At 39.9% G+C, this 27,950-nt stretch overlaps 1 protein-coding gene across 1 annotated transcript; it reads right to left on the reverse strand.

Moving 5' to 3' along the window:
- Window positions 1–792: 792 nt before the first annotated feature.
- ndp (norrin cystine knot growth factor NDP) lies at window positions 793–26,166 on the reverse strand. The gene is made up of 3 exons (XM_086052614.1): window positions 25,941–26,166; window positions 8,826–9,284; window positions 793–1,651 (listed from the first exon to the last, which is right to left on the reverse strand). Exons 2-3 carry the CDS (start codon window positions 9,033–9,035, stop codon window positions 1,427–1,429), a joined length of 435 nt encoding a protein of 144 aa, XP_085908740.1. The 5' UTR covers window positions 9,036–9,284; window positions 25,941–26,166; the 3' UTR covers window positions 793–1,426.
- Window positions 26,167–27,950: the final 1,784 nt, after the last annotated feature.

A 27,950-nucleotide genomic window follows, 5' to 3' on the forward strand; every position in this document is an offset into this window, starting at 1 on the left:
ACAAAATGCGCAGCATACAGTATACATAAATGTTTGCAAACTGCAGATGAATTTGTAACACGACAACAGTAGTTAACAAGCTATCTCTCATTTCTTCCTTCACTTTTAATTGCATTACAACAACTTTGTCTTACTTCAATTAATCCCTCCTCATGCCTCCAAAGCAGGTACGCTAACTTAAAAGGTTCGTAAAAATAAGTAAACGTTTTAGCTACTTGTATACGTTTTACAGGAGTTAGTTGCTAGGTAAGGCAGATGGTTACCTAGCTTGTATGGTTAGCTAGCTACTTAGCACAAAACTGGTAAGTTAGTTAATAGCTAATTTGTCTCTTGACAAGATGATGTACGTATATTTTCGTCAGATATCAAATAACTATGTTAAGGTGCTATACAGCAGTGTTTTTCAAACTCTCTGTGCCGCGAGATATTGTCAGGGTGTGCCGTGGGAAATTATCTAATTTGTGTGCCTGTGCGGTGTAGCGCATGGCAGCATAATCATGTCTTTACTACATTGTAGTACTCTTCCATACCAGCAGGTAGCAGCAGGTAGTAGGTAGCTAATTGTCTCTGTTTAGAGACAAGCGAATTAGTGACGTACGTTTATCCAAACAGGCCCATGTTTCACACTGAGTATCAATATGAAACATTATAAAATACGTTTTTCTTTGTGTTTATTTAATTCCTATTCAAGACGTTATAATATAACGTCATTCTTCAATGTTAAAAATGCTTATATAAACAATATGACACTTATATTGTTAAAATGAGCTTAAAATAAACACAGTTATGTAGTTGACAAAACGTTACTTTAATGTTTTATGGAGGGAGAAAACCACAAATGCGACAAGAGGGATAGATATTCCATATTCTTCGAAGCAGATTAGCCGGAACTCCACAAGGAAAGTGTAAAGTTTCTTCCGAGTGACAGAATACAGGTCACTTGTATAAATCCGGCGTGATATTAAGGGAACATTAGATTCAAATAGACGACATTTAACAAGCACCTCACACAGTCTGTGAAGAGTCCAAAACTGACACCCTGATGCAGACACAACCTTCGGACTTTTTTTTTGTATGCCTTTTTATTTCTTCTTCTTTTTATGGATCACCTGACGTCTTTGCTTGCCAATGCCTCTTGTGGTTTACACCACCAGATGAAAGCCTGCATGGATACACATTTATAGGGGTAAGGGTTTGGGGGAACAATCCATGAAAGCTTGAGCCTCAAATGGGGCGACTTTTTTGTTTTATTTTCCTTTACAAGAAAAGTTGTTTTGTTGTCATGCAGAATAATGGAGAACATTGGATTCAGTTCAAGTTCTAGGTGGCCCATAAAAGCCGGTTGGCACACGAGAGTCTTACAGGGTCCAGGAGAGAAAGGGAATGACTCCACCCGACCTCCCCCCCAAAAACTGCATAGCTCAGCTTAGCTGCACTCCTCGCAGTTGCAGGCCAGGATGTACCGGTACGTGGCAGTGATGCGAGAGCCACCGGCACAGCGCAGGCGCACAGCCTTGAGTTTGGAGGTGTGCGGACGGCAGCAGGAGCAGGTGCTCTTGAAGGGCTGCTTCAGGACCGAGCTGAAGGAGATGAGCGGGTCCGAGCGCGTCGTCGGGCCGCAGTGGCCCTCGCAGCGTGCCAGTAGCACCATCTAGGATCAGGGAACACAAATAAGTTGATAACTGTGCTGTCCAGAAAAATGAAAAGTGGGAAATATCACCAACTTTTTTCTTGATCAGCAATGGGAAGGATTAATGGCAGTGTTAAAGGGATGAAATGGTCTACAATTTATTGAAATGTGTTCAGGTTTCAGATGTAACATGTATTCAGATATTTCAGTACGGAACATTCAGAGGGCGAATCGAGGTATCCCTTGAATATTTGATATCAATGGAGCAATACACAAAAAAAATAAAAATAAAATAAGCAGCATTTAAACATTCTCTCCTCTTTTTTGATGCATTAAGGTGACCAATTACCTGTACAGCACAAATGAAAACACGTTTAAAGGGGAAATGAAAACAAACAACTAAGATAATATCAGGGAAAGCCTACTAGAACAACTACCCAGAGGCACTTTAAATGGTGGAAGGTGGGTGCTGACTCCCATTCAACATGAGTTTGAATACGATTGGTTAACTCTGAAAACATCAGATCAGTAACTTATAAGACAGTGTGCACACTTTTGAAACCACATATTATAATATAAATTATAATATAACATATATTGTAATATAACAACTTTTCCTCTATAGTATTATTACAATTGTATTCTGGTTATATTACAATTTCATAACATCAACATTTTTCTCACAAGAGTCAAATTTTTGTAACATATGACCTCATTCTCTGCAAAGAAATTACAACATTTTTCTCGTTATATTTTAGGAATTACATATTTTTCATGTCCGCTGATAGTGTAGTGGTACACACGCCTGAGTTGTGTGCGGGCAGCGTGGGATCGATTCCCGCTCAGTGAGAGTGTCTATGTGTGCCCTGCGACTGGCTGGCGACCAGTTCGGGGTGTAGTCTGCCTTCGCCCATTGACGGCTGAGATAGGCTCCAGCAACTCCCCGCGACCCTATATAGGATAAGCGGTTTGGAAGATGACATGACATATTTTTCATAATGTACAATGATAAGATATTGTACAGTAATTTAAAATGTTACTCTCACAATTTTCGTAACATGCGTAATTGGTGCGAATTTAGGTGACAACAAGTTAGCATCACTAAGCGGCTTTCAAATGTCTGCTCGGTCCTGCAGAGAAAGCGGCTTTCACTGGGAGGGGGGCGGGGTCTATTGCTAGTGTAGTTGTTCACAAAGTTGACTATAGTGCAGATCTGTGGGATGAATTCCCACTTACAGCATCAGGATTTAAGGGTAAGGGTGGGAACTTGATACACAATGTCCAGGTTTGTTATCAGGACTGCTGAAAGTCAAAACAGACACTAGCTTATCATGCTTGTCAGCCATGTTTTTTGTTTATCTTCAAGCGGTTTTCAACATTTCCCAGCCGACTCGAATGCAGCTCAAGAGCATGAGAAAAAGAAATGGCTTCTTGGAATAACAAATCGGAATCTCCTGGCCGCGGCTCGCGACTCCAGCTGAGTCTGTCAAGTCGTGTGCCTTGTCCATCAGACCGATATTCTGCTTTGTGGCTCACTGCATTCCTGTCGCCTCCCTAAACAGACTCCTGTGTCATGTTTGTCTGTCAGCTGCTGTGTCGCCACCCATGTACTCACTTTGCCACAAGCCTGTCTGGGACACACACACACGACACACACAGACACGGTGCAGGCGTGTCGTCGCCACTAAGACTGTTTGTCTTTGCACGGGCTGAGGATCAGGCTGTGAAACGGCAACAATTCTTTTCTTCTGTGGATTTCAGTTTTGCCACAGTTACCTTAAAAAAAAGTAACTTATATATTTTAGTGATTACTTGCTTTAAAATGTACTTAATTACGTTACCGATTACTTCAATTGAAAAGTAATTAAAATTAAAATTGGCTGGCGTCCAGTTAAGTGTATACCCAGGCTCTAACTCAAAGTCAGCTGTGATAGGGTCTAGCTCACGTGACTCTAGTGAGAATAATTTAAAAATTGAAGGATAGATGGATAATATTATAGCTAGCTAGCAAGCTCAAAAACAGATACCCTCAAACTCAGTTAAAGTGAAAGTCAACTCAAACATATTTTTTTCAAGAACATGTTCCCAGCAGGCCCACTAGTTGAAACACGTTTTGTGGAATATAAATTAAGCAGCAAAATGGACTCGTTTTTAGCCATCGCTGGGGGCGGCCATTGTGTCTTCTGTCGACTAAAAATGACATCACAACTGCTCACAACGACCAATTACGGCTGACCTGTTTTCTGAATCTGAGCCGTGATTGGTTGTTGTGAGCAGTTGTGATGTCATTTTCAGTCGACAGAAGACAAAATGGCCGCCCCCGGAGATGGCTAAAAACGAGTGGATTAACACTTATTCCACAAACACAATATTTATCAGAATGCCTTGTTCAACAAGTGGGCTTGCATAGAACATATTCTTGAAGAAATTATGTTTGCGTTGACTTTTCCCTTTAAGACAATATATTCTGTTATGCTTTGGCATGGTTGAGGACCCAAATGCAGGGAAGCGGTGAGGCAAGGACACCAAAAAAGCGCTCTACAAATTAAATGTATTATTATCATTATGAACCACAAGAAAATGAGACAAAACCAAATACAAAAAAATCTGATCAACAAAAACGGCGTTCACGACAGTCTCAACTGTCTCCAAAACATCTAACCTTGGCTGTCCCACTGATGAGCTCATTTTCTTATCACATTCACCCTTGTCACTCCTCAAAAGAACCTCAACATCTACATCTCCACCTCTGCCATCTCTATTAGTGCAGGCAAAAGGTGAGGAGCCGGGGGAGAACCTTTACACTTGTGTAAACAGTTTTGAAATACCAACAAGAATTAGCACAACATATCATCTATTCAGGCTCAGCAGTTTTGCAGCTTCTGAACAGACTTTACATCATCAGGATTTTTGGTGCCCATCACCGATCAGCGAACTGGGCATTGATCCGATCGCAAGTTGGAGCAATATGTTTATTTAAATAACTTGTTTATTTACTGCATAAACCTGTGTACTGTTTACAGAGTACCAACAAAAGTATTCTCAATTGCTCTGTTTTAACAATCTTTGCCATGCTCCAAGGAAGAAAAGGAGAAAAAAAACAAGGAGTGAGATTTGATTATTAAACGTTTATTCATTAACAAACAAGCAGAACTCGATTTTTAGTATAACAGTGCTTTCAAAACAATACATACAATTACAACTACTGTAAATACTTATGTTTTCAAAATGACCTTTTCAACCTTTTGAAAATCCTTTCACTGAAGAACCTGTTGAGCCCGGCCCCCAGCTGCATGGCAGGATCAAGTGAAATGGGACGCTGGCATTGTTTACTTGGGGTGGGCGATACTGGGAATTTTGGTATCGATCCAATACCAAGTATCGGCCGATATCGATACGGTAACGATACTTTTGGAAATTTTATGAACCCCCTTGAGTATATATCCATCCATCCATTATCCATACCGCTTATTCTCACAAGGGTCGCGGGCGTGCTGGAGCCTATCCCAGCTGTCTTCGGGCATTAGGCGGGGGACACCCTGAATTGGTTGCCAGCCAATCGCAGAGCACACACCGACAAACAAACATCCACACTCACATTCACACTCACACCTAGGGGCAATTTAGAGTGTCCAATCAACTTACCATGCATGTTTTTGGAATGTGGGAGGAAACCAGAGTACCCGGAGAAAACCCACGCAGGCACGGGGAGAACATGCAAACTCCACACAGGGAGGCCGGAGCCAGGATCGAAAGCACGACCTCTGAACTGTGAGGCAGACGTGCTAACCTGTCGTCCACCGTGCCACCCTTGAGTATATATATATATATATATATATATATATATATATATATATATATATATATATATATATATATATATATATGTTTTATTTTTAATCAATAACTACAATGCAAACTTTAACAGTTTAAAAAAATAAAATACTTCTGCAACACAACAACTGTTTCAGAACAAAAGTCAAGAGAGTCGAACCAAAAAAAGTAGCAATGTAACGGAAATACAAATATAACAATGTCAAGTTGACAACTATAATACCTTCCATTGCACAATATTTTGAAAATAGTCAGAAAGTGCAAATAGAGCAAACAATACAATGTAAAAATCTTTAACACTATAAAAAATAAATTACTTCTACTACAACAACTATTGTTGATTTTTTGGGCTGAAAAGCCTCTGCCAGAGTACGTTGTCTTTGTGTATGCGGGGGTGTTCTGGCTTGGGGATCTCCCCCCTCCTCCTCCCTCAACTTCGCTTGTAGCTTGTTGCTCGATGTAGGGTGAGCTTTTTTCCTATGTTTGTGTAAATTTGTGGTGTTACCACAGTAGCGGAGCACTTTATTACAAAAATCACACTTGGCACTGCCCTTTTCTGTTGTTGTAAAAAAAAAGTCCACACCGCGCTCCGCTTCTTGTTTGGCTCTATATTGCTTTAGGTTCCGGCCGCTCTCTCACTCTCCTGTCGCCCTCTCTCTGCCAGGAGGGGCTAAAAGTGTGCCTGAGTCACTCACTCAGGCAGAGACTGAGAGAGTAGCAGGAGGCGCAGAAGGGTTGGCTGTTGGAAACCCGCTCATGTGTCCTTGGGCATGACACTTCATTCACATTATTATTATTATTATTTATTTATTTATTTTGTCTCAACTCTTCTCTGAAAGACTCTTCCTTCCTCAGCTTCTACCACATGGTTCTCTGCTCTGCCTTTGTCTTCATCACCATCATCATATTTACACACCACTATTCCAAGCTGTTTCATTGCATACCTCCGTTGATGTAGGTTACCGTAGGTTCGTGCCACTTCTGGAAGAAAGTACTCACAATAGCCATTAGCATCCGTTAGCAAATTCTACCACAACCTGTGCCTCTAGATTCCTGTCCTGGCTAGCAAACCTGCGCATCACTTCTTCGTCAACCCTGTTGATGTTGCTCTCACCAACATGTCCATCAAAATCTGCCCAATCACTACTCCTTCCCTTGTATGCATTAAAATATGTAAATAACGAATTCACTGCAACAACCAGAGTGCCATCTGCTGCATATATGAGCATGAAACAATACTGAGTAGACAGTCATTGTATATACAGTGTATGTATTGATTTCTGACAATTTACCTCTTTAGCTCAAGATAATGAACTTAATGGGAAATAATATGAATGGCCATACAAAGTAGATTTATGTATTATGTTAATTATTTCATATACTATACAACAAAACTAGCAGCCGATGGCACACACACGTAGCCAAATCTACGCATGTATGAGTAAAGAAAATGAGCTGTGATTGTGCAGGTGGATTGTGTAAAAGAGTCGCCTGTGAGCCAATTACCAGAGTACCATTATAGAAAATGGGCAACCCCTGCTGCGAGTGTGCCGCCGCGCCTCAGCTGAGCTGTGCTTCGGGCCACCTGCTCAACACACTCAGAGACAACAATATTAAAAAAAGACCTGACGCCTGATCGCTCACGCACGACCAACAACTGCGCTGGCATTTAAATAAAAGACAAGAAAATTGCCATTGACTTTTGTGCAACAAAACTGTCCTCAGTCCAATTTTGTTGGTTGGGCCTCAATTGTGTTTGCTTTATCTTTCTGCATCCAATTGCTCAACTGTTAAACCTCATAAGATGCGATACATAGCGAGAGACATCCGCATGCTGTTTTAAGTAAAAGTGAAGTTTGCAGACTGACTTTCCCCTCCCACGTATTTAAATGAAGGTTATCTCCACATTACTACAGTGGCGGCTGTCATCAGTTATTTTGTTTAGTTATTGATGGACACACTACTGTTGCAGCATATTTATATCATATTTAATTGTCTATGCTGTCTCTGTTGTTTAGAAGATGGATGTTTTTATTATGTTTATTTGTGCATATGCTACCATGACGTTGGGTTATAACCACTATATAACCAAACTGTAGTTCTATCAAGCAGACTGTTCTAGTCTATTTGATGGGAAAGGGAGATGTTGGGTAGGATTTTCAATGGGAAACAAAAGCAATGGTAATGGATGAAACCAAATAGCACTGGGAAATAACAAACCAACTTATAGGAAGTCAGGTTTTCTAAAAATCATTTTATGTCTTTCACTACACTAAGGACCTCTAGACGCGCTTAAAAAGGTTCAAGAATTGGGATGTAACCAGAAGTGATTGTCATTCTCAATCCAGACCGCGATACACTCTGATATTATCCATTAATGCAAAGTTTACACAAAAATAATCTAGATAGAAGTGACGTTTTTTTGTCTTTGGGGCATTTGAAAAGTTTCACAGCCAGCCAAAAAAGTTAGCAAAAGCTACCCCTGCTGAGAACAATGGCTTATCCTCCTGCTCTCACCCAAATTATTCATACTCTACCGCAGGGGTCACCGGCTCCGGTCCTCGAGGGCTCCTATCCTGCACCGGAGTTGGTGACCCCTGCTCTTCCGTATGTATTTAGTTACGCGAGTAATGTATGTCTCACTTTCACGGTAAATCCACACTTCATAATCAAGCCGTATTCTGTTACGTGACGTACTGGGCTGGCACACGTTGTCTGCTTCAGAAAAGTTGGAACATTTAGTAATGCTGGTGTTTTCAAGACATTACACTTTGAAATCCACTTTTAAAAGTTTTTACTCAAAACATGACAGTTTTTGTCTGTTGTTAATTCAATAGCGGTGAACGGGGCTTTCGAGTCTTTAATGTGTGTCCTTGGACTGTCGTAGGATGCCAGAGTACCCCAAAAAAGAACATACGCATGCACGGGATCAAATTTGAGACCTTTGTGGTGTGAGGTGAGTAAGCAACCATTTATTATACCCTTGGTTGTCAGCTACAATCTACTTTCCAGACTGTCTACAAGGTGTTGCTCAAAAGGTTGTGTTTCAGCCTTTTTACTGCATAGGGAGCTGCATTTGGGAAGGGCTAAGACAAATCCAAGCCAATAAGTTTTGGATGTGCCCTCTTTTCACCCCCTGATTGAGCATAAAACCAAATCCACAGAAAACATATGTTCCTTTTTATACAAATTCAGTGCCCCTTGGTCTTGTTGCCAGGAGCTCCTGTTGGCTGATTGTGCATATCGTTTGCTCGGAACAAAACGTTTTCCAGAGTGCTCTGATTATGTTATCTTAAACAACTTTACCAAAAAGGAACGGGTGACCACAGTGGAGAAAAGTCAACTGGAGTTTTTGTCTTACCTTGGAGTTGCACTTATAAATTGGGTGGCTGATTGTCTCAACAAAGTGATGCCTCATGCAGCGCTGCGGGTCTGAGTCACTCAAGTGGGAGGGGCGTCCATTGTCCCTGGCCTTGTTGCTGCTGGCGGACTGCACCAAGCCCAGCAGAGGGCAGCACATAAGGACCAGCAGGAGGCCAGAAGGCGGGGCCACAGTGATTGAAGGTTTCATGGTCGGACCACCCTCAGGCTCTGGGACCTTACAAGGCGTTCCAACACTGTTCTGTTTGTCAAAGGTTCACCGGCAAGTTTTCTGCATAAGTTGGACTTCAGGGCGTCATAAATGATGATGTCTTGACCTCACTCACTGCTTACTACTTGGACAATGGATCTTCAAATTCAGTGCGCTGTAGAGCCGGACTTGGAAGAGGGTTGGCTTCATAGGGCCTCGCCATCTTCAATCGTCCTGATCACCCACAGTCTGGTTGGGGACAAAGATAATTCAGTTACAGTAGACCATTAGAACTTGGAATGGAAAGACTTTGACCTGAAAATTAAAGAAAGATATGGGTCAAAAGTCAAATGAAAATCTGCATCCTGACTTAAAAATAGTCAGACACGACGACACATCTACGCAAAGGTATTTAGAGCTCCTTTAACACAGCTTCATCAAACTGGGATTTGACCATCTTTCTTTCTCTCTCACAGCTCTGATGCAGCAATTTTGTGGGGTGTTAAAGTGGCTTCTAAGCCCAAAAAGAAAATTGTAACCAAAAGGGACAAAGTTCTGCAAAAATAACTCTAGATCCAGAATGTAAAATGTAAAGTCATAGGCAGACCGGCTGACAGGCGGGTACTATTTTTGGCGGATAAACGGACGGCGAATGGGTATCGAGGCTGTAGGCGGAAAGCGATAAACACACCACATTTAAAGAAAAAAAGATATTTACACAGCAGCCCACACATAATTAGATGACACCAAAGTCAGTGTCTGGTGTGACCTATAATATTTGTCACATAGGGACACATTTTCACACAACGGCTCTTCTTCCTCTGTTACGCCTTTGATACTACCTCTAATGCTTGTAGATTTGTGGGTCTATTTCAACCCCCCCATTCGGTGTTGGTGGCTTTAACTTGGAACAGTCATAAACAACAGTTGTTTATAGGCATACCTATCAACAACATTCATTTTTTGCATGACCACCAAGACTACTGAAAAGCTGCTCTACTCGATTTTTTTTTCTCTTAAGTGACGACTGCACTATGTATGAACTTTGCGACGCATCGTGAAACCTGTCGTCTCCGTAGGCGAACGCCCCCCCTTGACGCTCACGTCCGTGCTTTTTTATTATGGCGGAGAAACCTAAGCCATGCGCAAACAGCCTGCAGCCAGACCCTTTCCTCTCCGCGGGAAGACTTTTTCATTAAAACAAATCGCTCTCCCAACAAGATCTCTCATGACTGCAACAAACCTCCACCGAGTCAGGCAGCATATTTTCACATGTATTTATGTAGGTTCTTTTTCCAAAATCACAGTTTTACTGTCCTCCAGACAATAGCGTTAAGAGCTGCAGTTAGTTCAGCTGAGGCTGTTGTGCTAATAGGCAATGTGTTGTGAATTAAGAAGTAGGCTGCATGTATGTCTTCTTAAAGGTTCTTAAAGGGGGGGGGCACATCATGACTGAGGTTTAAGGTTTAGTTTGAATTTACAATCTATGTTTCCCATAGGAAACAATGGAAATGGAATTAGTCCATTCTATGGTCAAACTGGGTCCCACCAAAAATATTTTTTTCCCAAGTAACATTCTTAACTGTCATAACTGATCTTAACTCATTCATTGAATTTCAAAAAGTCATTGATAATGGTTGTTTTTTGCTGCTTTTCTAGAATGAATCTGCTCTTCAGGTCTTTGAAATGTCACTTTTCTAGATAAACAGTCAAATATTTATGAGAATATTTTTTTTAAAATACACTACATTACCTGATGACTATATCAGTATATAATTTTTTTACCTTAAAAAATATACTCCTTTTTCACGTAATGTCGTTTTTTTCCCCTTTTCAGCGTGGTTCTAAGAGCCCTTGGTATGATAGAATGATGTGCCTTCTTCCTATGTCGCAATAATTTCCATTTCAGGGCATTTGCTTGACATCATGTTGATTTCTGCAGGCCAACCCACCAAGGTTGTTGCTCTAAAGGGATCTTTTTAAAAAAACGATAGTGGTAAAGAATCAAGCTTATGTGTCTTTCGTTTGCCTGTGCTAATGTGCTTAACGTATCAAGTTGTACAGAGTCGGAGAATTGGAGTGTTTGGCACCTGAATGGCAAAGCATATCATTTTACTTTTTTATGAACACTCCCTGCTGCAAATTTATTGATTTTCCCCTTCAAACGAGTTCACATGAAACTGTAATAACACCTCGTTACCCAAATCTTTCAATTCAAACGCCATCCGCTTGAGGGAAAAACAGAATAGGTTTGCAGTCTGTTGAAATGAGCGCTTACCCGGATGTTTCAACATGAGCTGCAAGATAGATTACAGCCAACACCAATCAGCACTTTCAACGCTGTTACCTCTTAACGAAACCCTACACCAAAACTCTTCTCTCGCCGTTAACCTTGCTAGCGTTTTTCAGTATAGAACTCAATGGTCATCCAGGTAGCTTTTGTGTCTGTGATCCTATATATATATATATATATATATATATATGTATATATATATATATATATATCCTATATATATATATATATATATATATATATATATATATATATATATATATATATATATATATATATATATATATATATATATATAGGATATATAATATATATTCGATACACGGCAGGCTATGTATATTGGTCAATACACTATCTGAGAGTCTCATGAAGCCAACAGAAATGGGAACAAAAACAGGAAGGAGAAATCTACCAAAATAAAAGCGACAATAGCACTTCACAAGCTCCCGAGGGATCATACCTATAGTCATCCACATTACTGGCAATGATATCCAATTATCGTGATCCTAAAACCCCATCTAACTTTAACTTACGGAAGAGGATGAGGGCCAGTGAAGAAAAAAAAAAGGTTGCCCAGATTTTCACTTTTATCTCAGAATTCTGACTTTATTCTAAAAATTCTCATATTAAAGTGAGAACTCTGACTTTATTCTCAGAAGTCTGACTTTAAAGTCAGAATTCAGAATTTATTCTCAGAATTCTGACTTTAACGTCCGACTTTTTTCTCAGAATTCTGACTTTAATGTCCGACTTTATTCTCAGAATTCTGACTTTCAGTCAGAATTCCAAATTTAAAGTGAGAAATCTGAGAAAATAAAGTCAGACTTTATTCTCAGATTTAAATTCAGAATTTAAAGTGAGAAATCTGACTATTTTTAGAGAAAATTCTGACTTTAAAGTGAGAATTCTGCCTTTTTTTCTCAGAATTCTCACTTTAAAGTGTGAATTAAAGTCAGAATTCTAAAGTGAGAATTTCAGGGCTCGGCATTTTACTACAAATTGAGCATCCGTTATTCGTCATCCCTCTGCAGCGTGGGTACCTTTCCGTCATCCATCATTCGCCTTTTTTTCTAGGGTGGAAGAAATAGTACCCGTCTATAGGCCAATCTGCCTCTAATTTTAAACGGCCATCCGTCTGCGAGTCCGACTAAACTTTCACTGCCACCCCCCATTCCTACCCCCAAAAATAAAAAATAAAAAAAATTTAAAAAACAAGTGAAAACAGCCAAATCTTTGATCAGATTGAAAATGAGTTTTATTTAAGTTTGCTCTGCTTTTGTGATGTTTACAATGTTCAAAACAAATGCATCTATTTTGGGAGTGTAAATTAGCATTAAACCTCAGGAGGGAATGCATGGAAATTTCCTACTGAGCTTTAATTGATCCCTACTCCTTACCCTGTGTATATTGTGTATGTGCCCTATGGCCTTTAAGTTCTCATTAAGATGACAGATGACAGCTTCATTACGAGCAGAGAGAATTGGAAACCAAACGGTACTCCGATGCTGGGCTAGCACTCGCTGACCTCTGCTGTGACTGTTGACTGTTGTAATTAGTTTTAGCTCACTAAACTAAACATTTTTAAATGTTCAATGATCAAATATGTTCAACGTGGCATTGGGGTAAGTCAAAACTACAACTGCCATCCACTCAAATACTGTGCATTCAAATTGCCTCAATAATTTATGCTCAATCATGTATTCCTCAAACGTAGCCACTTTTACTCTTATTTAAAAGCTTCCATTTTTTTCCTCATTGATACAGGTTTATGTCAGTTCCTATGGCAGCGACCTGTATTCTGCTGTTCTCTATAAACCAGGGATGCCACTTACCGGTAATTTTCGAAAGGGGCCATGTGAGAAACTGGAACACGGCAACTTGCTAACCTTAATTGTATTCCATATTACTTTAATGTATAGTAACATATTTATATCAAGCAGTGAATATTTTTGTTTTGATCAGTTGCTACTTATGTACCTATAAGATATATATTATTACAATTGGGGAATTAAAATGTTGAATTTTTTATAATAAAACAATTTATTGAAGGGTCACTGATAGTGTAGTGGTACACACGCCTGAGTCGTGTGCGGGCTGCGTGGGATCGATTCCCGCTCAGTGACGGTGTCTGTGTGTGTGCCCTGCGACTGGCTGGCGACCAGTTCGGGGTGTAGTCCGCCTTTCGCCCATTGTCAGCTGGGATAGGCTCCAGCACCTCCCCCCGATCCTGTACAGGATAAGCGGTTTGGAAGATGACACATGACAATTTATTGAAATTCCATATACACACATATTAAATTCATTACTATTGGAATTAATAGTTGTCTGACTGGACATTAGTTAAGTGCTTATTTTCCTCAAAATATCTTTGAAAACTTACTTTTATTTATCTTAATATGTTAACTCCCCATTACTATGCCCAAAACGAAACATGTTTCGATTATTATGCATATCGATGGACGTAAGCTAACATTTGCTGGCTAGGGCTAATGTATTCTTATATAGGACTACGCTTAACATCATACAGGTACTATAAAAAAGTGTCTCTAAATCCCTTTAAATATGTTTGTAAATTGGTTATCTTATATATTGGTGAGGTTGGCAACTCGGGAGCAGCTTCCCCTCCCCATCTTTTCACACTTCCGCCTTGAACTCAGATTTATGGTGGCCTTGTTGTTCCTAAACAACAGCTGGACCCTCCTCATACTTGGTTTTGTTGGAACGTGATCACCTTGGGCCCTTTCTAAACGGTGCTAGTTTGGCGGCAGAATAACAAGTCTTTCTTTATTGATCATTTTGAATAATCCATGAAATACTAGGCTCAATTAAAGTAAACACATTTACTCAATGGCTACTTGAAATGAAGCAACACAAGAACATTCAAGGTAAAGGAAAATCCATAATCTCAATGCAAATCACAGCAGTCCATGTTCTGAGAAAAGTTGAAGTAAATCTAACTGTGGGAGACAACAGTCACTACACTGTTCAAGCTTCAAGTACCATACTCCGTAAGGAGTTCTGAGAGATAAACTAGCTATCAGTTGTGTTTTATCATGTTTGTAGTGTGTCCAGCAACAGTGTGTTGCGGTTGTAGCCCTATCAAAGGAAATGAATGAATGGGTACAGTGTTGTTTTGTACAGAAATAGCTTAAAAAGAACCTGGACCAAGAAAAACACCACATTTAATCAATTGCTCCAGATTGTGTTGCTGAGGCAGATGTGGATCGAATGTTTTTACTTAATTCAGATGGCTTTAATTTTGGGTCCTTTGACTAAAGTAAAAAACAAAGAGCACATTTATATCTCACTTTGGAATCACTAAAATTGCAGGTAGTCTTCCAAAGCAGTGGTTCTCAACCTTTTTTCATTGATGTAACCCCTGTGAAATTTTTTACAGCCAAGTACCCCCTAACTAGCGCAAAGCAGTTTTGGATGAAAAAGCACAAAGACTTAAAACAGCGTGCCATGCCATCATTGTGTGATTTATTAAACTTTGGAACTCCATTTGGAGTCATATATCTAGAACTATTTTGAAATGAAAATATCTAACTTAAAAAAGAGAACTAACTTAATTATTAAGATTTGTGCACACAAGAATAATTATCAATATAGTGTCCTCCTTTGCAATCACAGTAAGAATCTGTTTTGCAAAAGAAACCTTAAACTTAATTTGGAAATATATTGTCTGAAAATATCAATTTAATAATTAAAAACAAGACTGACAGCATTACCAAGTGTCAACAATTAACATTCATTGTTGCAATGAACTGAGTCTTTTTGTATTTATTTTTCCTGAGGATCTTTGTCATTCTTGGTGGCAAGGAGGCAGCTGCTGTGATCAAGCTCTTTTTTTTTTTTTTTTTGCATTGCAGCTACTTTTTAAACATATTCAAATCTCAAGTACCCCCTGAAGTGCCTTCAAGTAGCCCCAGGGGTACTAGTACCCCCATTTGAGAACCGCTGTTCTAAAGAACACAGGGAAAGATAATGTAACAAAATCAGGTTGCACACGGGTCTAATATTTACCATTTTGCACTCAGTGACTACAAGACAAACAAAAACTGTACATGTCTACAGTATTTGGAATTTATAGCTATGCAGCTAGCTAAACTGTACATGTCTACATTATTTGGAATTTATAGCTATACAGATAGCTAAACTGTACATGTCTACATTATTTGGAATTTATAGCTATGCAGCTAGCTCCCAAAAAATGAAAATGATGTCGAAAACAACCTAATGTAGCTTCTTTCGTCCAAAATTCTTCACTTCCTCAAAGAAGTGATTTAAAGTCAGCTATCCTTACCGTAAAATTGGGACAGTTTACTCTAACTAAAACTGAGGATCAAGACTAGAAGATTACAGGTAGTTGTCATCTTTACCAGTTTGTCATGACGAAATCGAAAACTGTACTAGCTTGTCTGCCAGTCATGTTGTTTGTTTACAATTGACGGGAGCATTCTGAGGTTGGACCTTGAGATTTCCAAGTGGACTGTCAGGAATTCAGTGTAACTCATGATATGTTTTTATTCGAGGGTGGGGGGTCTGTTTGGGAGTCCATTTTTGTTCAAGTGTACCAGGCTGATTCTTATCTCCCAGCTCTCCAAGCATTCTGCATTTCTTTGCTACTTTCCTTTGAAACAAAATACGACATGAATGATTCCGTGAAACGAGCCCATCATTGAAGACATTCTCTGTTTGTTCTTTAAACTGACTTGCGTGAAATTTCTGGAACCCCAGAACTAATTTGCAACCAAAAGGCAGAGGGCCGTCGGCGAATGGCCTCGTTAAACAACATGAAACATATGTAACTGTCACATCCCGATCGTAAGTCAAACAGAAAATTTGCATTTTCCAATCCCACTTCATTTTCTTTCAATAAAACCTGGCCAAAGGGTGGTCTCCTGTCTCTGCATTATTAAGAAGTAGCAGGAGAGCCAAACCACAAAGCTGCAAGACGATCCATCCTTGTAGCCCTCCATTTGAGGAGCTTTAGGGCTTACCAAGTTATGAGAAGTTGGTTTAAACCAAAGGCGAGCAGATACGATGACGTCTCTACGGGGAGGCTGCGGTGGGAAAGACGCCACACACTGACACAGCCGGGCGCTAATAACAACTGCTGGAATGCAACTTGCCTTGCTTTTCCAGAGTTTTTCCCCCCTACCCTGGCACAAATAGTTTATATTGTAAATATACTTTTGCTGGAAATAATCCTGAACTTCCCACCAGCCAGTTCCTCTACAATTGTCATACTGAATACACATAGGTCAATGAGCAATCGAAGTAGTAACATTGTCTTGCATATACAGTGTTTGACAAATTTACGAAACCATTGAGACTATTTTTCTCAGACGGCATCAGTATCATGAAGTGCTTTCATTTTCAGTGAGCTCTTGACGATTTACCATCTTCAACCTTTTTATAGCGAAATTTGAGGTGGCTCAAGGGGCTTCTCTAAGAACTCATAAATGAATCAAGTGTAACAGTCAACCAGTAAAACGTTTTTTTGTTCAGGAATGCAAGTCACCCTGCTTACCTTTGGAGGCACATTTTTGCGAGGGGGTTGTGGGGTTGGGTAATGGAAGTAGTTGCAATAGTAGAAGTAGTCATGGTCAGACTTTGCAAGAAACATTACAGCATCAAATCTGCCTGCCTTGTTTGCGACTCCTGACTTCACACCCACCTTTTCAGAAATAAAAGTGAGTAGTAGTCATAGTCATAATCATTCCAAAATGCCTCAAAGAATTACAGAGTTGACCACTAGTATTTTGGGTCGGTCATCTACCAGTTAGCGAGTGCAACTCGCTAGAAATGCAATTGGCCTCATGGGTAAGTAAGGCATAATACTAGATGCTACAAGTCCATGGATAAGGGAGTGCAGATATCACTGTGACAGTGATAATTCCTATGATTTGAACATCAGACATCTTGCTCTATGTTAATTTTAGGTCCAGAGCACCAGGCGGTGCTAACAGAGAAGCCACAAACGGTTGCTCCAATTGACACAAAATTTGGTGGGAATGTCTATCATATGCACAAAAAAGTCTCAAAGACCCAAGCCCGAAATTAAATAGGAAGATATCCTTTTTGGGCAACTACCAGGCCTTTTCATTTCAAAAACTCCACTCAGGAAATTTGGCTTATTGATTCCCTATCAGAACCCGGCACAGTATATGAGACAGATGAGGGGGGATTTAGCCACAGACTTACATATACTGAAAAAAATGATGTGTTGAATTTACTCAACTACATTTCTTCACGTGGTTGTGCGAAATATAATCATCTGGCTCCAGATACATTTTTAAAGTAGACTATCTACTAAATAAATGTATCTAGATCCAGACGATTTCATTTTGTGCAACCACTAGACTTTTATTTCGATATATAGTTGAGTAAATTCAACAAACTTTTTTCAGTGTATGATGGACTAACAACATCACTTACTCGCTGTAGCAGGATGTGATGCCACCGGCGGCCATCTTGCATTGCCACTCGCCAAGCGCGCCAAACTTTGATACATTGATTTCTCTGGGGCGTTTTCATGTTTTCTGTCTCCGTGGTGAAGATGCCAATGTGTGTGGCGTACAGTTGTACCATTTCACCTGTAAGAATGTGATTATAAATGTTCTCTTAGGAGGTATATCTCCGAGTGCTACTCAAACATTCATCTCCATCATGTTGTCAGAACCATCAACAATGAAATGAAAAAAATTCACCTCTGAAATGTTAACCTAACTTCTGTAAGTCACGATTCACGATACTGAGATAATATACTCTGAATGGTTGATGCAAACAGTCAAGTTCGTCCTTTGAGAGGCTCTTATTACTCCATACAGGGATCCTAGTGTAAAATATGGACTGATAACAGCCCCTGGCTTCAGCCGCCAGGGGCCAAATGTTAGTCCATCATTTATAAGTCTGTGGTTTGGGAGTCATGGGATGTGGTAGACTCTTTGATGATTCACCATGCAGCATGAACATCTAATAACCGGGCACAAAAAGGGTCAAAGCCTGAAAGACCAGGTCCATCCTCGGTCGAGCACTCAGTGTACTCAGCTGCCGGCCAGTCGACCCGTGCGATAAAGCTGCGGATCCCCGCGAAGATCCGACACACCGCGCCGGCCCCACGTGCCACCCAGTAAGCATCCCAGCAATGTGGACGGGCCCCCGCAGCAAACACAACTTACTTTTTGACATGTGCAGCTTTGCAAATGTGACAACACAAAAGCCATAAGTTAAGTGGGCCGCGGATATTTATATGCGCGCCCTGCTGTGTGGAACGAATCCATGCGCTCAGTGCGAACTTCCCTTGCACACGACATATGGCCGCACCAGTGTGGTGTATGTGTGTGTATGTGTGCGTGTGTGTGTGGAGAAGGGCGTCATGATGTCCCATTTAGACACATAATGTCAGTGTTTCACTTGCGCCTCTTTATTAAGACTTTTTTTTAGACTTTGGACGGAGCAGAGACAGCTAATTCATCTTGTGTTCTATCAATCATCTGCACTATTAATAGTCTTGTCTGTCGCAAGACCAAGAACAGAGACTCCAAATTGACTTGCACAGTCCAATGTACAGGGTGAAACAATTATATTCCACCACCTGTCATAAAGAAAAGAAAAGCACATCCAGCATCATGAAGTGCTTTAATGTTACTTAGGTCTTGACATTATACCTTTTCTAACAAAATCTTTTTATAGGCAAATTAGAGGAGGCTTACTGGGATTCTCTGAGACCACAAATGAATCAAGCACTCCACGACTAAAACTAATCTTCCTTTCGCAGGAATACAAGTAAATAAATAAAAAATTCGTCCAAGATAAATCCCTTGAAACCTTTTTCCTCCATAATGAGGTGACCTATATAACTTGTACCACTACATTTCTTCAGCTATAAAAAGAGTCTCAAGAGAGTCTCAAAAATACTTTTTTTTCATCTGATTAGAAATCATAAGGTGGATAAAGTTTTGAAATGATTTATCTTTATGTCATTTTTGTTGCCCAAAAAAAAAAGCATTTGAAATGGGGTGACTCAACTTTTTCTGTCCATGGAATACTTAACTATTTTTTCAGATTGTTTTGTAAAACAGTACAATTGGAAGTTCATAGATAACAATAGCAATTACAATTTAGGCATTAGCATGGAATTTCACTTTATATAAATTGGGGTATAAACCTTACAGACACAAGGTAATTGGCAATTACCAATGCTATTACTTACAGCTATGGTATACAGCACAAATTAGAGTAGATAATCCATTGGTTCTGCACTGTTCATTAATAGTTTCACCAAGGATTTAGCTCTCCCTAATGCTTTTTGCATAAGATTTTTCCAGGGTATCTGGCGGTTTAGAAAATCATCTCGCAAAACCAAAAACATAATAGCCCCTTTTCATACAAAGGCCCTTTCCAAATTACTGTGTCAGAGCTGTGACAGAAGCAAGAAAAGTGGAGGCAAAATTTTGGCATACATTAAACGACTTTGTCAGTCTCTTACAGTAAAATACTAGCCCAAATCATATTTTGACCAAAAAAAAAAAAAAAAAAAAAAAAAAATATATATATATATATATATATATATATATATATATATATATATATATTTTTTTTTTTTTTTTTTTTTTTTTGTGCTAAACATTTCAGGATGCTGGCCAACTCTGCTAAAATCGTTGTCATCCTTAATTACACAGATCACTAATTTCTATGCCTAAAATGAAATTATTAATAAATATAATCTAATCAGAGTTTGGTTCAGTTTTTTATGTTAAACTAAAAAAAATGACTTAGGCCATTATTTTAGGGGGGTGACGATATAATACCTTGTCGAACAGCAACAATTGCTTTAAACACTACATGACTGAGTGTGACACTTCCCACTTGTTTTCCAGCTCTGATACTATCTTTGAAGGCAGAAAATCGACAGCTCGCCATTTGCTCCCTTAAAAGACCACCTCTTTTTTACCTCTCTGCTTGTCTTTCCCAAGGACACCATCACCCTGCTGTATGATTTGTTCCCCTGTCGCAACGTGCCTCCGTTTACGTCATGATGTTCTATTCGCCCCCCTCCTCCTCCCGACCTCACCTCCCTCCCATTGTTTCACCAGCTTTTAATAAACTAAAGGGCAGATTCCTGACTGGAATGAGGCAGCGGGGATGGAGGGAGGGGTGTGGGGTGGGGAGGGGGGGGGATTGTCCAGACCCATAGACCTGTCCTACACACACAAACACATACACGCGCACACACGGTTTGGCATGTGGAGTGCCAAGCTCTTCAACTGTCCACTGACGCCAGCTCCCCCCCACCCACACACGCAAATGTAGTCTTTCTGTACACAGTGGCCCTCCCCACATGCTAACCTCCTAAAAGCTAAGCTCCTCACTAAATATAACCCCCCCTCAACTCCCCAAGTCCTGCTAAGACAAACAATAGGCATCCCTGCGAGCTAAGCGTCTGTTAGCATGACATTTTTTTCTGAATCACTGCCAACTCCACACATAAAGCATATACACTGTGTTGTATGTCACTATTTTGGGCCCTGTTGATGAACCGGCTTTGTTACCGTACTTACAGGTCAAAGAAGTTGAGTTTTTTTTTTAGGTTTTTTTATATCCAAACTTAAAAATGATCTCTGTAGCCCCACGGGACCCCAAATCAAAATTCACAGAGGACCTTGAAATGTGGGGATAGGAACGTCTATTATAAGCCGACCCACTAAAAATTCCCAAGAAACCATGCAGGAACACTCCATTGTGCCCATTTTAGGGTAATTTGCAGGTTTCCTTCAAAGACAATCTTGTCCTTGCTATTCCAAATTTGAAGTACGTACACTGGTGAAGTGACTTACAAGTTTAATTGATTCTCTGACCAAGCTCATTACTGAATTTACTGTTGCATCAAATCAATTTTCCCAACAGGACTTAATTGAAATGCCATTAATTAGGCGTGTAACAAAAAACAATGTGAGTCAGTTTTCATTTTAAAGATGTGACTTTAAAATATATCAAGATGCATGGTGAATCATCTTTTACTGGAGAGATATACATTTGAAGGAAATCCCACATTTACACCTCCTCAGTTTTTCTCAAGTATTTCTCTCATGTATTTATAAAAAGACAACTAATAACACATACCAAGCCGCAGGCCAAAGTCAGAGCATGAAACCAGATCAAGGATCACTTCAGCGTCCAACCTCCAGCAAGCAAAAGGCATCGTAGCCGTGTTGTAAATTTTTATCAGACCAGACCAGATTGTTGCTCTGGAAAGGAGTTTTTATTTATTTATTTTTTCCAAGATTGCAGTTGTTGCAGAGCATCGCTTAGTGAGACCTTGTGACCATTATACAATATCATATAATAGAAAACAATCATTTTAGGCCACACAGATAGGGACATTTACAAATGTGTTTTGGCCTTCTTGCCCCATGCAAACAAGTGAAGCATTAAAAAAAAGTTTTGTTTTTTGCCTTTTTCCATTTATATCTACTATTCCTTTATTTGAACAAATGTTATTTATTTTTCTATTACTGTAGCTTTAAATATTTATTGTGGTGTATAGACATTTTTTGTTTGTTTGTCCCATCTCCTTTTGTGAGTCTAGATTATTTTATTTTTAGTACCTCGACTTTAATATTGGTCTGCTATTGTTGATGTTTTCCAGTAATTCCTCGTTGCATGTTTAGCTAGGCCAGGGTCGGTGGGGGTTTTCAAACAATTTGGGGGGTTATTCGCTTCTATATTAGGGGTGTAACAAAAATGATTCTACTCAGAAAATCTGTTTTGATTTAAAAGATGCATCGAATCGAACCTATATCTCAAGCTACATTTGAATCATCTTTTAGTGAAGAGATATATCTTCAAAGGAAATGGCACATTTACAGTACTGAGAAGTACATTCATATGTATGTAAAATGACAACAAGAAAATCAAACCCTAACCCATCATACCTCTTGAACTGAGCCGTACCGTATGGAATCAAATCCTAATCCCACTGAGTCAAACCAAATTGAATTGATCCACTTTAAAATCAAACGGTCTTTGAATCACATCGAATCGTCTTTTATTGGCGAGATGCACATCCTTACCCTTTTGATAATTTTGTGAGCTATCCATTTTCTAAATGGTTTATAGTCATCAGGGTCGCGGCTGTGCTGGGGCCTATCCCAAATGACTTCGGGCGAGAGGCTCGCCACACCATCGATTCACAGTTACATCAAAGAACAGTTAAAAGTCTTAAATTAACCTTATACGCATGTTTTTGGAATGTGGGAAGAAACCGGAGTACCCGAAAAAAATCCATGCAAGGACAGGGAGAACATGCAAACGCCACACTTTGAAACCCTCAAACTCCCCATATGGGCTGGCAATAGCCATCAGACTTCTATTCAAAGGCAGTTTCAAGGAAATTGGAAGAAAGTGACTGCACCCTTTGTGGCAACATCTCAGGTCGATTTTTAACAAACTAGGCTTACTCAAATGTGCTCTTTTAACTGGCAAAATCGCTACGGTGTTTCTGACGTCACATATCCGAATACCAAAATATTCGATAGCTGCAGCCTTAATTTAAATGAATTATACACATGCACAAAAAAAAAATGCTGGTTTAGTTTTCCTAACACATTTGCTGAGTAGCTGTGGATTTTGCACGGATTGAGTTAGTGTTACCTAAGAATTAGTGAATTACTTTGACGCAGCAGAATGCACTGAACATTGGATTTGGGCAGGCAGAAGAACTGAAGCAGGTCACCATTTTTGACAGTTTTGTGTACGGAGGTGGAAGTTCATTTAATTTAATGTAACATTCTTAGAAAATGTTGGTGACGGCTGGATGTCTCAATGGCTAACACTGCTGATTTTGGACACAGGGATCGCGGTTCAAAAGAGTGGGCTGCCTGCTCTTCTTGAAAATGTTGGAAATATAATTTGTTTTATCTTGAAATCTTGAACGAATGTGCTGGATCAAATCCTCAACCCAATGCTCTGGGTATAAATGACTCAGCATTGGTTCGGTCCCTTTTGGACCCGGTACTGGGTTAGCTATTTTGCCCAAGAGATAGATAGATAGGTTTATTTGAAAGGGGGCAGTGCAATTTCACATAACACGCGAAAAAATATGGTTACAAAAAGCCAGAATTGGCCAAAAGGCTATTTTTCATCTGTAGTCCCCTAGCTGGCCATGATGTAAAAAAAAAAACGTTGAAATACAATGACAACATATAAATATAATTTGGATTACTTTTGACCCAGCAGTTTTAAGATTGTATTAATTGATACTTTTCTGGATATTACTTTCTACATGCTTTGATTGACAATAAAAAATGAAAATCAGCATAAGACAATTAAACATAGCATAATTTAAAAAAACAACACAGTAACAAAGTTAAAACACAAATGACACTATACTAAGGGCTGAAGCCTCATGCTGTGTTGAATGTCGAGGAATAAAAATGGGTTTTAAGGTAGGTTTTAAAAATGGTCAGTGAAGGGACTTGTCTAATGTGCAGTGTGAGGTCATACCATAGTTTGGGACCAGCGGTGGAAAAAGCCCTTTCATCTCTGAGCTTCTATTTAGACTTCGGAACCTCCAGGAGCAGCTGGTCAGCTGACCTGAGGCACCGGGCAGGAGTGCAGGCTTGGAGAAGCTCAGAGAGGTAAAGTGGGGCCAGACCATTTTAAGATTTGAACAACGATCATTTCTCTCAGCGAGAAGCCGCCTGCCTATTCTACCAAAGTCCTTTTTTATCTCCTTCTGCAGCGTCGGTGGTCCGTCAGCAGAAGTCAATCAGAATGTGAAGCGCGTAAACACGCGCACCTGCAAGACGTCCACCCCCAAGGTCATTCTCGCCACTCTTAACTTCACATTCCACGCGAGCGCCGCCACCTGCACTTATCCTCACGCGTCTCCTTGTCAATGCCTGATTAGACGGTCCAGCTCGGCCAAGGCAAACAGGTGTTTGAATGAAGGTTCATTATTGCCGCACATCACTTCCACCGAATTGCAACCACTCGCACTTTCCCGACACCATACGCATATCTGCATCGCCAAAGTCCATGTAAAAAGATCAGCTTCGGGAATGCCTGATGAGCTTTGCTTTCATTTCATTGCTGATGGTTACGACAACATGATGAGACGAATGTTTTGAGTAGCACTCGGGGACATACCTTACCTTTACTCTTACTGATGAAATGTCCATGTAGCGCTTCTCCCATACTTACTGGTACAACCGTACACCTCACACAGTGGCATTTTTGCCATAGAGACAGAAAATAATGTGAAAACGGCGCAGGGAAATCAATATATTCAAGTTAGGCGCGCTTAGCAAGTGGCAACGCAATATGGCTGCCGGTGGCTGCAGCGAGAAGTGGCATTGGTCTCTCTAGGCCTTCTGTGTCGGATACCCACTATTTCGCACATCTTGGGGGGGACCCTATCTATGTTGCAGAAGTTCCTGCTGTATTGCGAACATCTTCAGTTGATAGTGGTAATTTTTTATGGGTTTTTATAGTGTACTGTACTAACTCACTGTAATGGCCTCACATGTAGGAAAAGAGAACTATAGTCACAATGCACTTTTCAGCCATTTCAGCAAACGAGTTGCTGTGTATGCAAGATTGAAAGAGCAACTTGCATTGCAGTCCAATGTAATTGATTTTATTTTTGTCAACAAACAACATTACATTTCACTATATATTAACATTTAATATATAAAAAAACTAAATGCAAAGAGATTTTTTAAATCTGCAATGTGAAAAAACAAATGTAGTTTTGGGGGGTAAAAAAGGACTTGCTCTTGCTCTTCAATCAATTCAGAGCCACCATATGCATGTTTTCAAACTTACTATTGTGCAAAAGTAACAAACATGCACATGGGCGCTCTGCAATGATGTGTAACTCAATATTTTTTAATTATGTTTTCTTCACATTATTGATTTAAACAAGGAGAAAAAACTCACAAAATACAGAGATAAAGGCATTTCCTTGGATAATGATATTTTCTCTTTGCTTCATGAATACCGTCCATTGTCATTTAATGAAAACCATGTGACTCCAAATCTCTGTGATACAACAACAAAAATATTGCCTTCATGTTGTGGATATGAAGACAAAGTTGTCGATACTTGCAAGTTACAAACAATGCATGGTCACTGTCCAATGACATGGACTGTAAGTACTATTAGTATTTTTTTTGTGAGAAAAAAAACAACAACACTATTATGTTTTCTTCACATTTCCGATTTAAAAAAGAACGCTCACAAAATTTGGAGATACATGCTTTTCATTTGGTTTATGCAGATCATTTATTACATTTCATCCAATAAAAAAACTTAAAATTTCTGAAATGCTGCCATTTTTTTTAAAACAAAATAGGTGTCTTTGTGTTTTGGATATGAGCAAAAACCCAAGTTAAGGAGTAGAATGTAAAGATATCTATTTTCAAATGTAGGGTGTAAAAGTAAAATGACAAATCCTGACAAATCTAGTGAAGTACAGCAACAAAATTATTTCTATGTCATGACTGCACAAAATGTGGCGATACGGGATTTTTAGTGGATAGCAACGATCTAAAGTGAGAAAAACAGAAGTCTTAACCTTGCAGGAAGAACAACAGTCTTACCTTCACAAGAGACCGAGTATCCCGTCCATGTAAGACTGGAAGTGTCCAACTCTTGTTCCTCCTCTCAGCTCCTCTCTACTCGTGTGCCTCTGCTTGTCTCCCTCTCCCACTCTCTCTCACCTCCTCGTTCTCTCTCTCCGCCTCTCGCGGTTCATTCCCGAAAGAAGGCTACAGCGTCAGTCGAGGAGGATGCTGCTCCTGCCTGCCAGCCACATGTGGACCGTGACACTGCCAGTCATATGTCTCTCTCTCTCTCTCTCTCTCTTAATCGCTCTCTCTCCTCTGACACAGCAGCTGATGCTTTGTGACATGCTTCCCGGGGTGGCAAATGGTCATTCCAAGCCAACAGGAGAGTGAGAGTGACAGAGAGAGAGAGAGAGAGAGAGAGAGAGAGAGAGAGAGAGAGAGAGAGAGAGAGACAGAGACAGAGAGAGAGGGAGAGCAAAAGTCTTTTTTTTTTTTTTTTTTTTTTTTTCTACGAGGTCAGGGTTATAAAAGTGTTTTGTTTATTTAAAAAACAACTGGTCCTTCGTAGTCTTAACTCCAGCAGGTGGGATGGGTGAAGGGTGGCAGGAGAAGCGGGAATTTCAATTCTTCATTGACGAGATCTCCTGACTCCAGTTTCTTTTTCCAAGTCCTCCACCTGCGAGTTTACATGAAAACTTGAATAGTAGTCGTAAAACTACACCCTGAGGGGTCAACTTCACTGAGTGGATATTTCATTTTAGGAGCATGCGTGAACAATTACACACCAGGCAAAATATTAGGTACACCTGCAGAGTCTAATGAGATCCTAAATAAAATAGCGGTCTCCAAAAATGGTCTTAGATGATATTGTATACCACCAGGCATTCTCTTGCATGAACAACATGGATTGTAAAAATGTCCATAAATGTTGATAACCAAAACTGATTTGCTTTCCATTTACAGTAGATGAATTTACCTCCCAAAAAAATTTGCAATTTAAAATGAATGAATTAATTTAAAAATATATATTGTATCTTTTTCCCAGATTCTTCAATATTCAGGGTTTGCCGTTTTTGGATGAATTTTTGACTCCCTATTTTATCCGGGTTAGAGTTGGGCTGACTTGCGTTCCCACCCCACAGGCTTATAGGTAAGCTTATGGCACCAGGTATTCCCAGTTGGTCTCCCGAGTACTTCATAGTAGTTATGGCCGCACAATCCATGTCAAAAATCAGGAGTCGAACCCAAAGTAGACCACAGTAATCGTTGGTCACGTTTAATGTCCGCAATCCACTGTTAGCGCAACAGGTAAACTAGTAATGCTAATGTGTTTGTAGCACAACACCTGACCAAACCAAGCCATGGGCACAGGCAAACAGAATGCAGGAACGGTCAAGGCAAAACTCGCAGTGGGAGACAGAAGGCTGAGGTGATTACCGGTATTTGTTTATTTATTCTTTGTTAAACCAGGTAAATCAATCGAGAACAGTTTCTCATTTACAATGCCTACGTGGAGGCAACTTGGGGTTCAGTGTCTTGCCCATAAACACGTGAAAAGCAGAGTCAAACGGGGAGACATCCCCACCTATGTCCCCCCAACATGTCTTGTTCTAGTCCCAAAATGAAACTCCCACACTCTTTAAACACATTCTAGACACAAAACACCTGCATAAATAGAATAACTGTAACTCATTTCATAGTCAGTGTTCTTGTGAGTGACGCTGTACTGAAGATACCGTGCTTACAGTGCTTCAGAAGACACATTTCAATGGATGCCACGATATGGTGAAGACGGGATTCACAAATAAAAAAATATGTGTTCAAATTAGAGTAGCGAGTAATCTTGGCTGCAAAGCCTAAACTGTGAAATAGCGGGGGATTACTGTATACCTAATGAAGTGTATTCTGAGTGCGTATGACAATGTGCATTCGGGAATGATGCCCACAGGACATCCAAATGGAATGACTTCATCTGTTATCCTCACATGGCTCCATGTGATGAGAGACACCCTAAAGATGAAGAATTAAAAATGAGACAAAAGA

Source organism: Filicampus tigris, chromosome 14 (assembly GCF_054856515.1).
Source record: "Filicampus tigris isolate MCC_2025a chromosome 14, RoL_Ftig_1.0, whole genome shotgun sequence".
NCBI lineage: Eukaryota > Metazoa > Chordata > Actinopteri > Syngnathiformes > Syngnathidae > Filicampus > Filicampus tigris.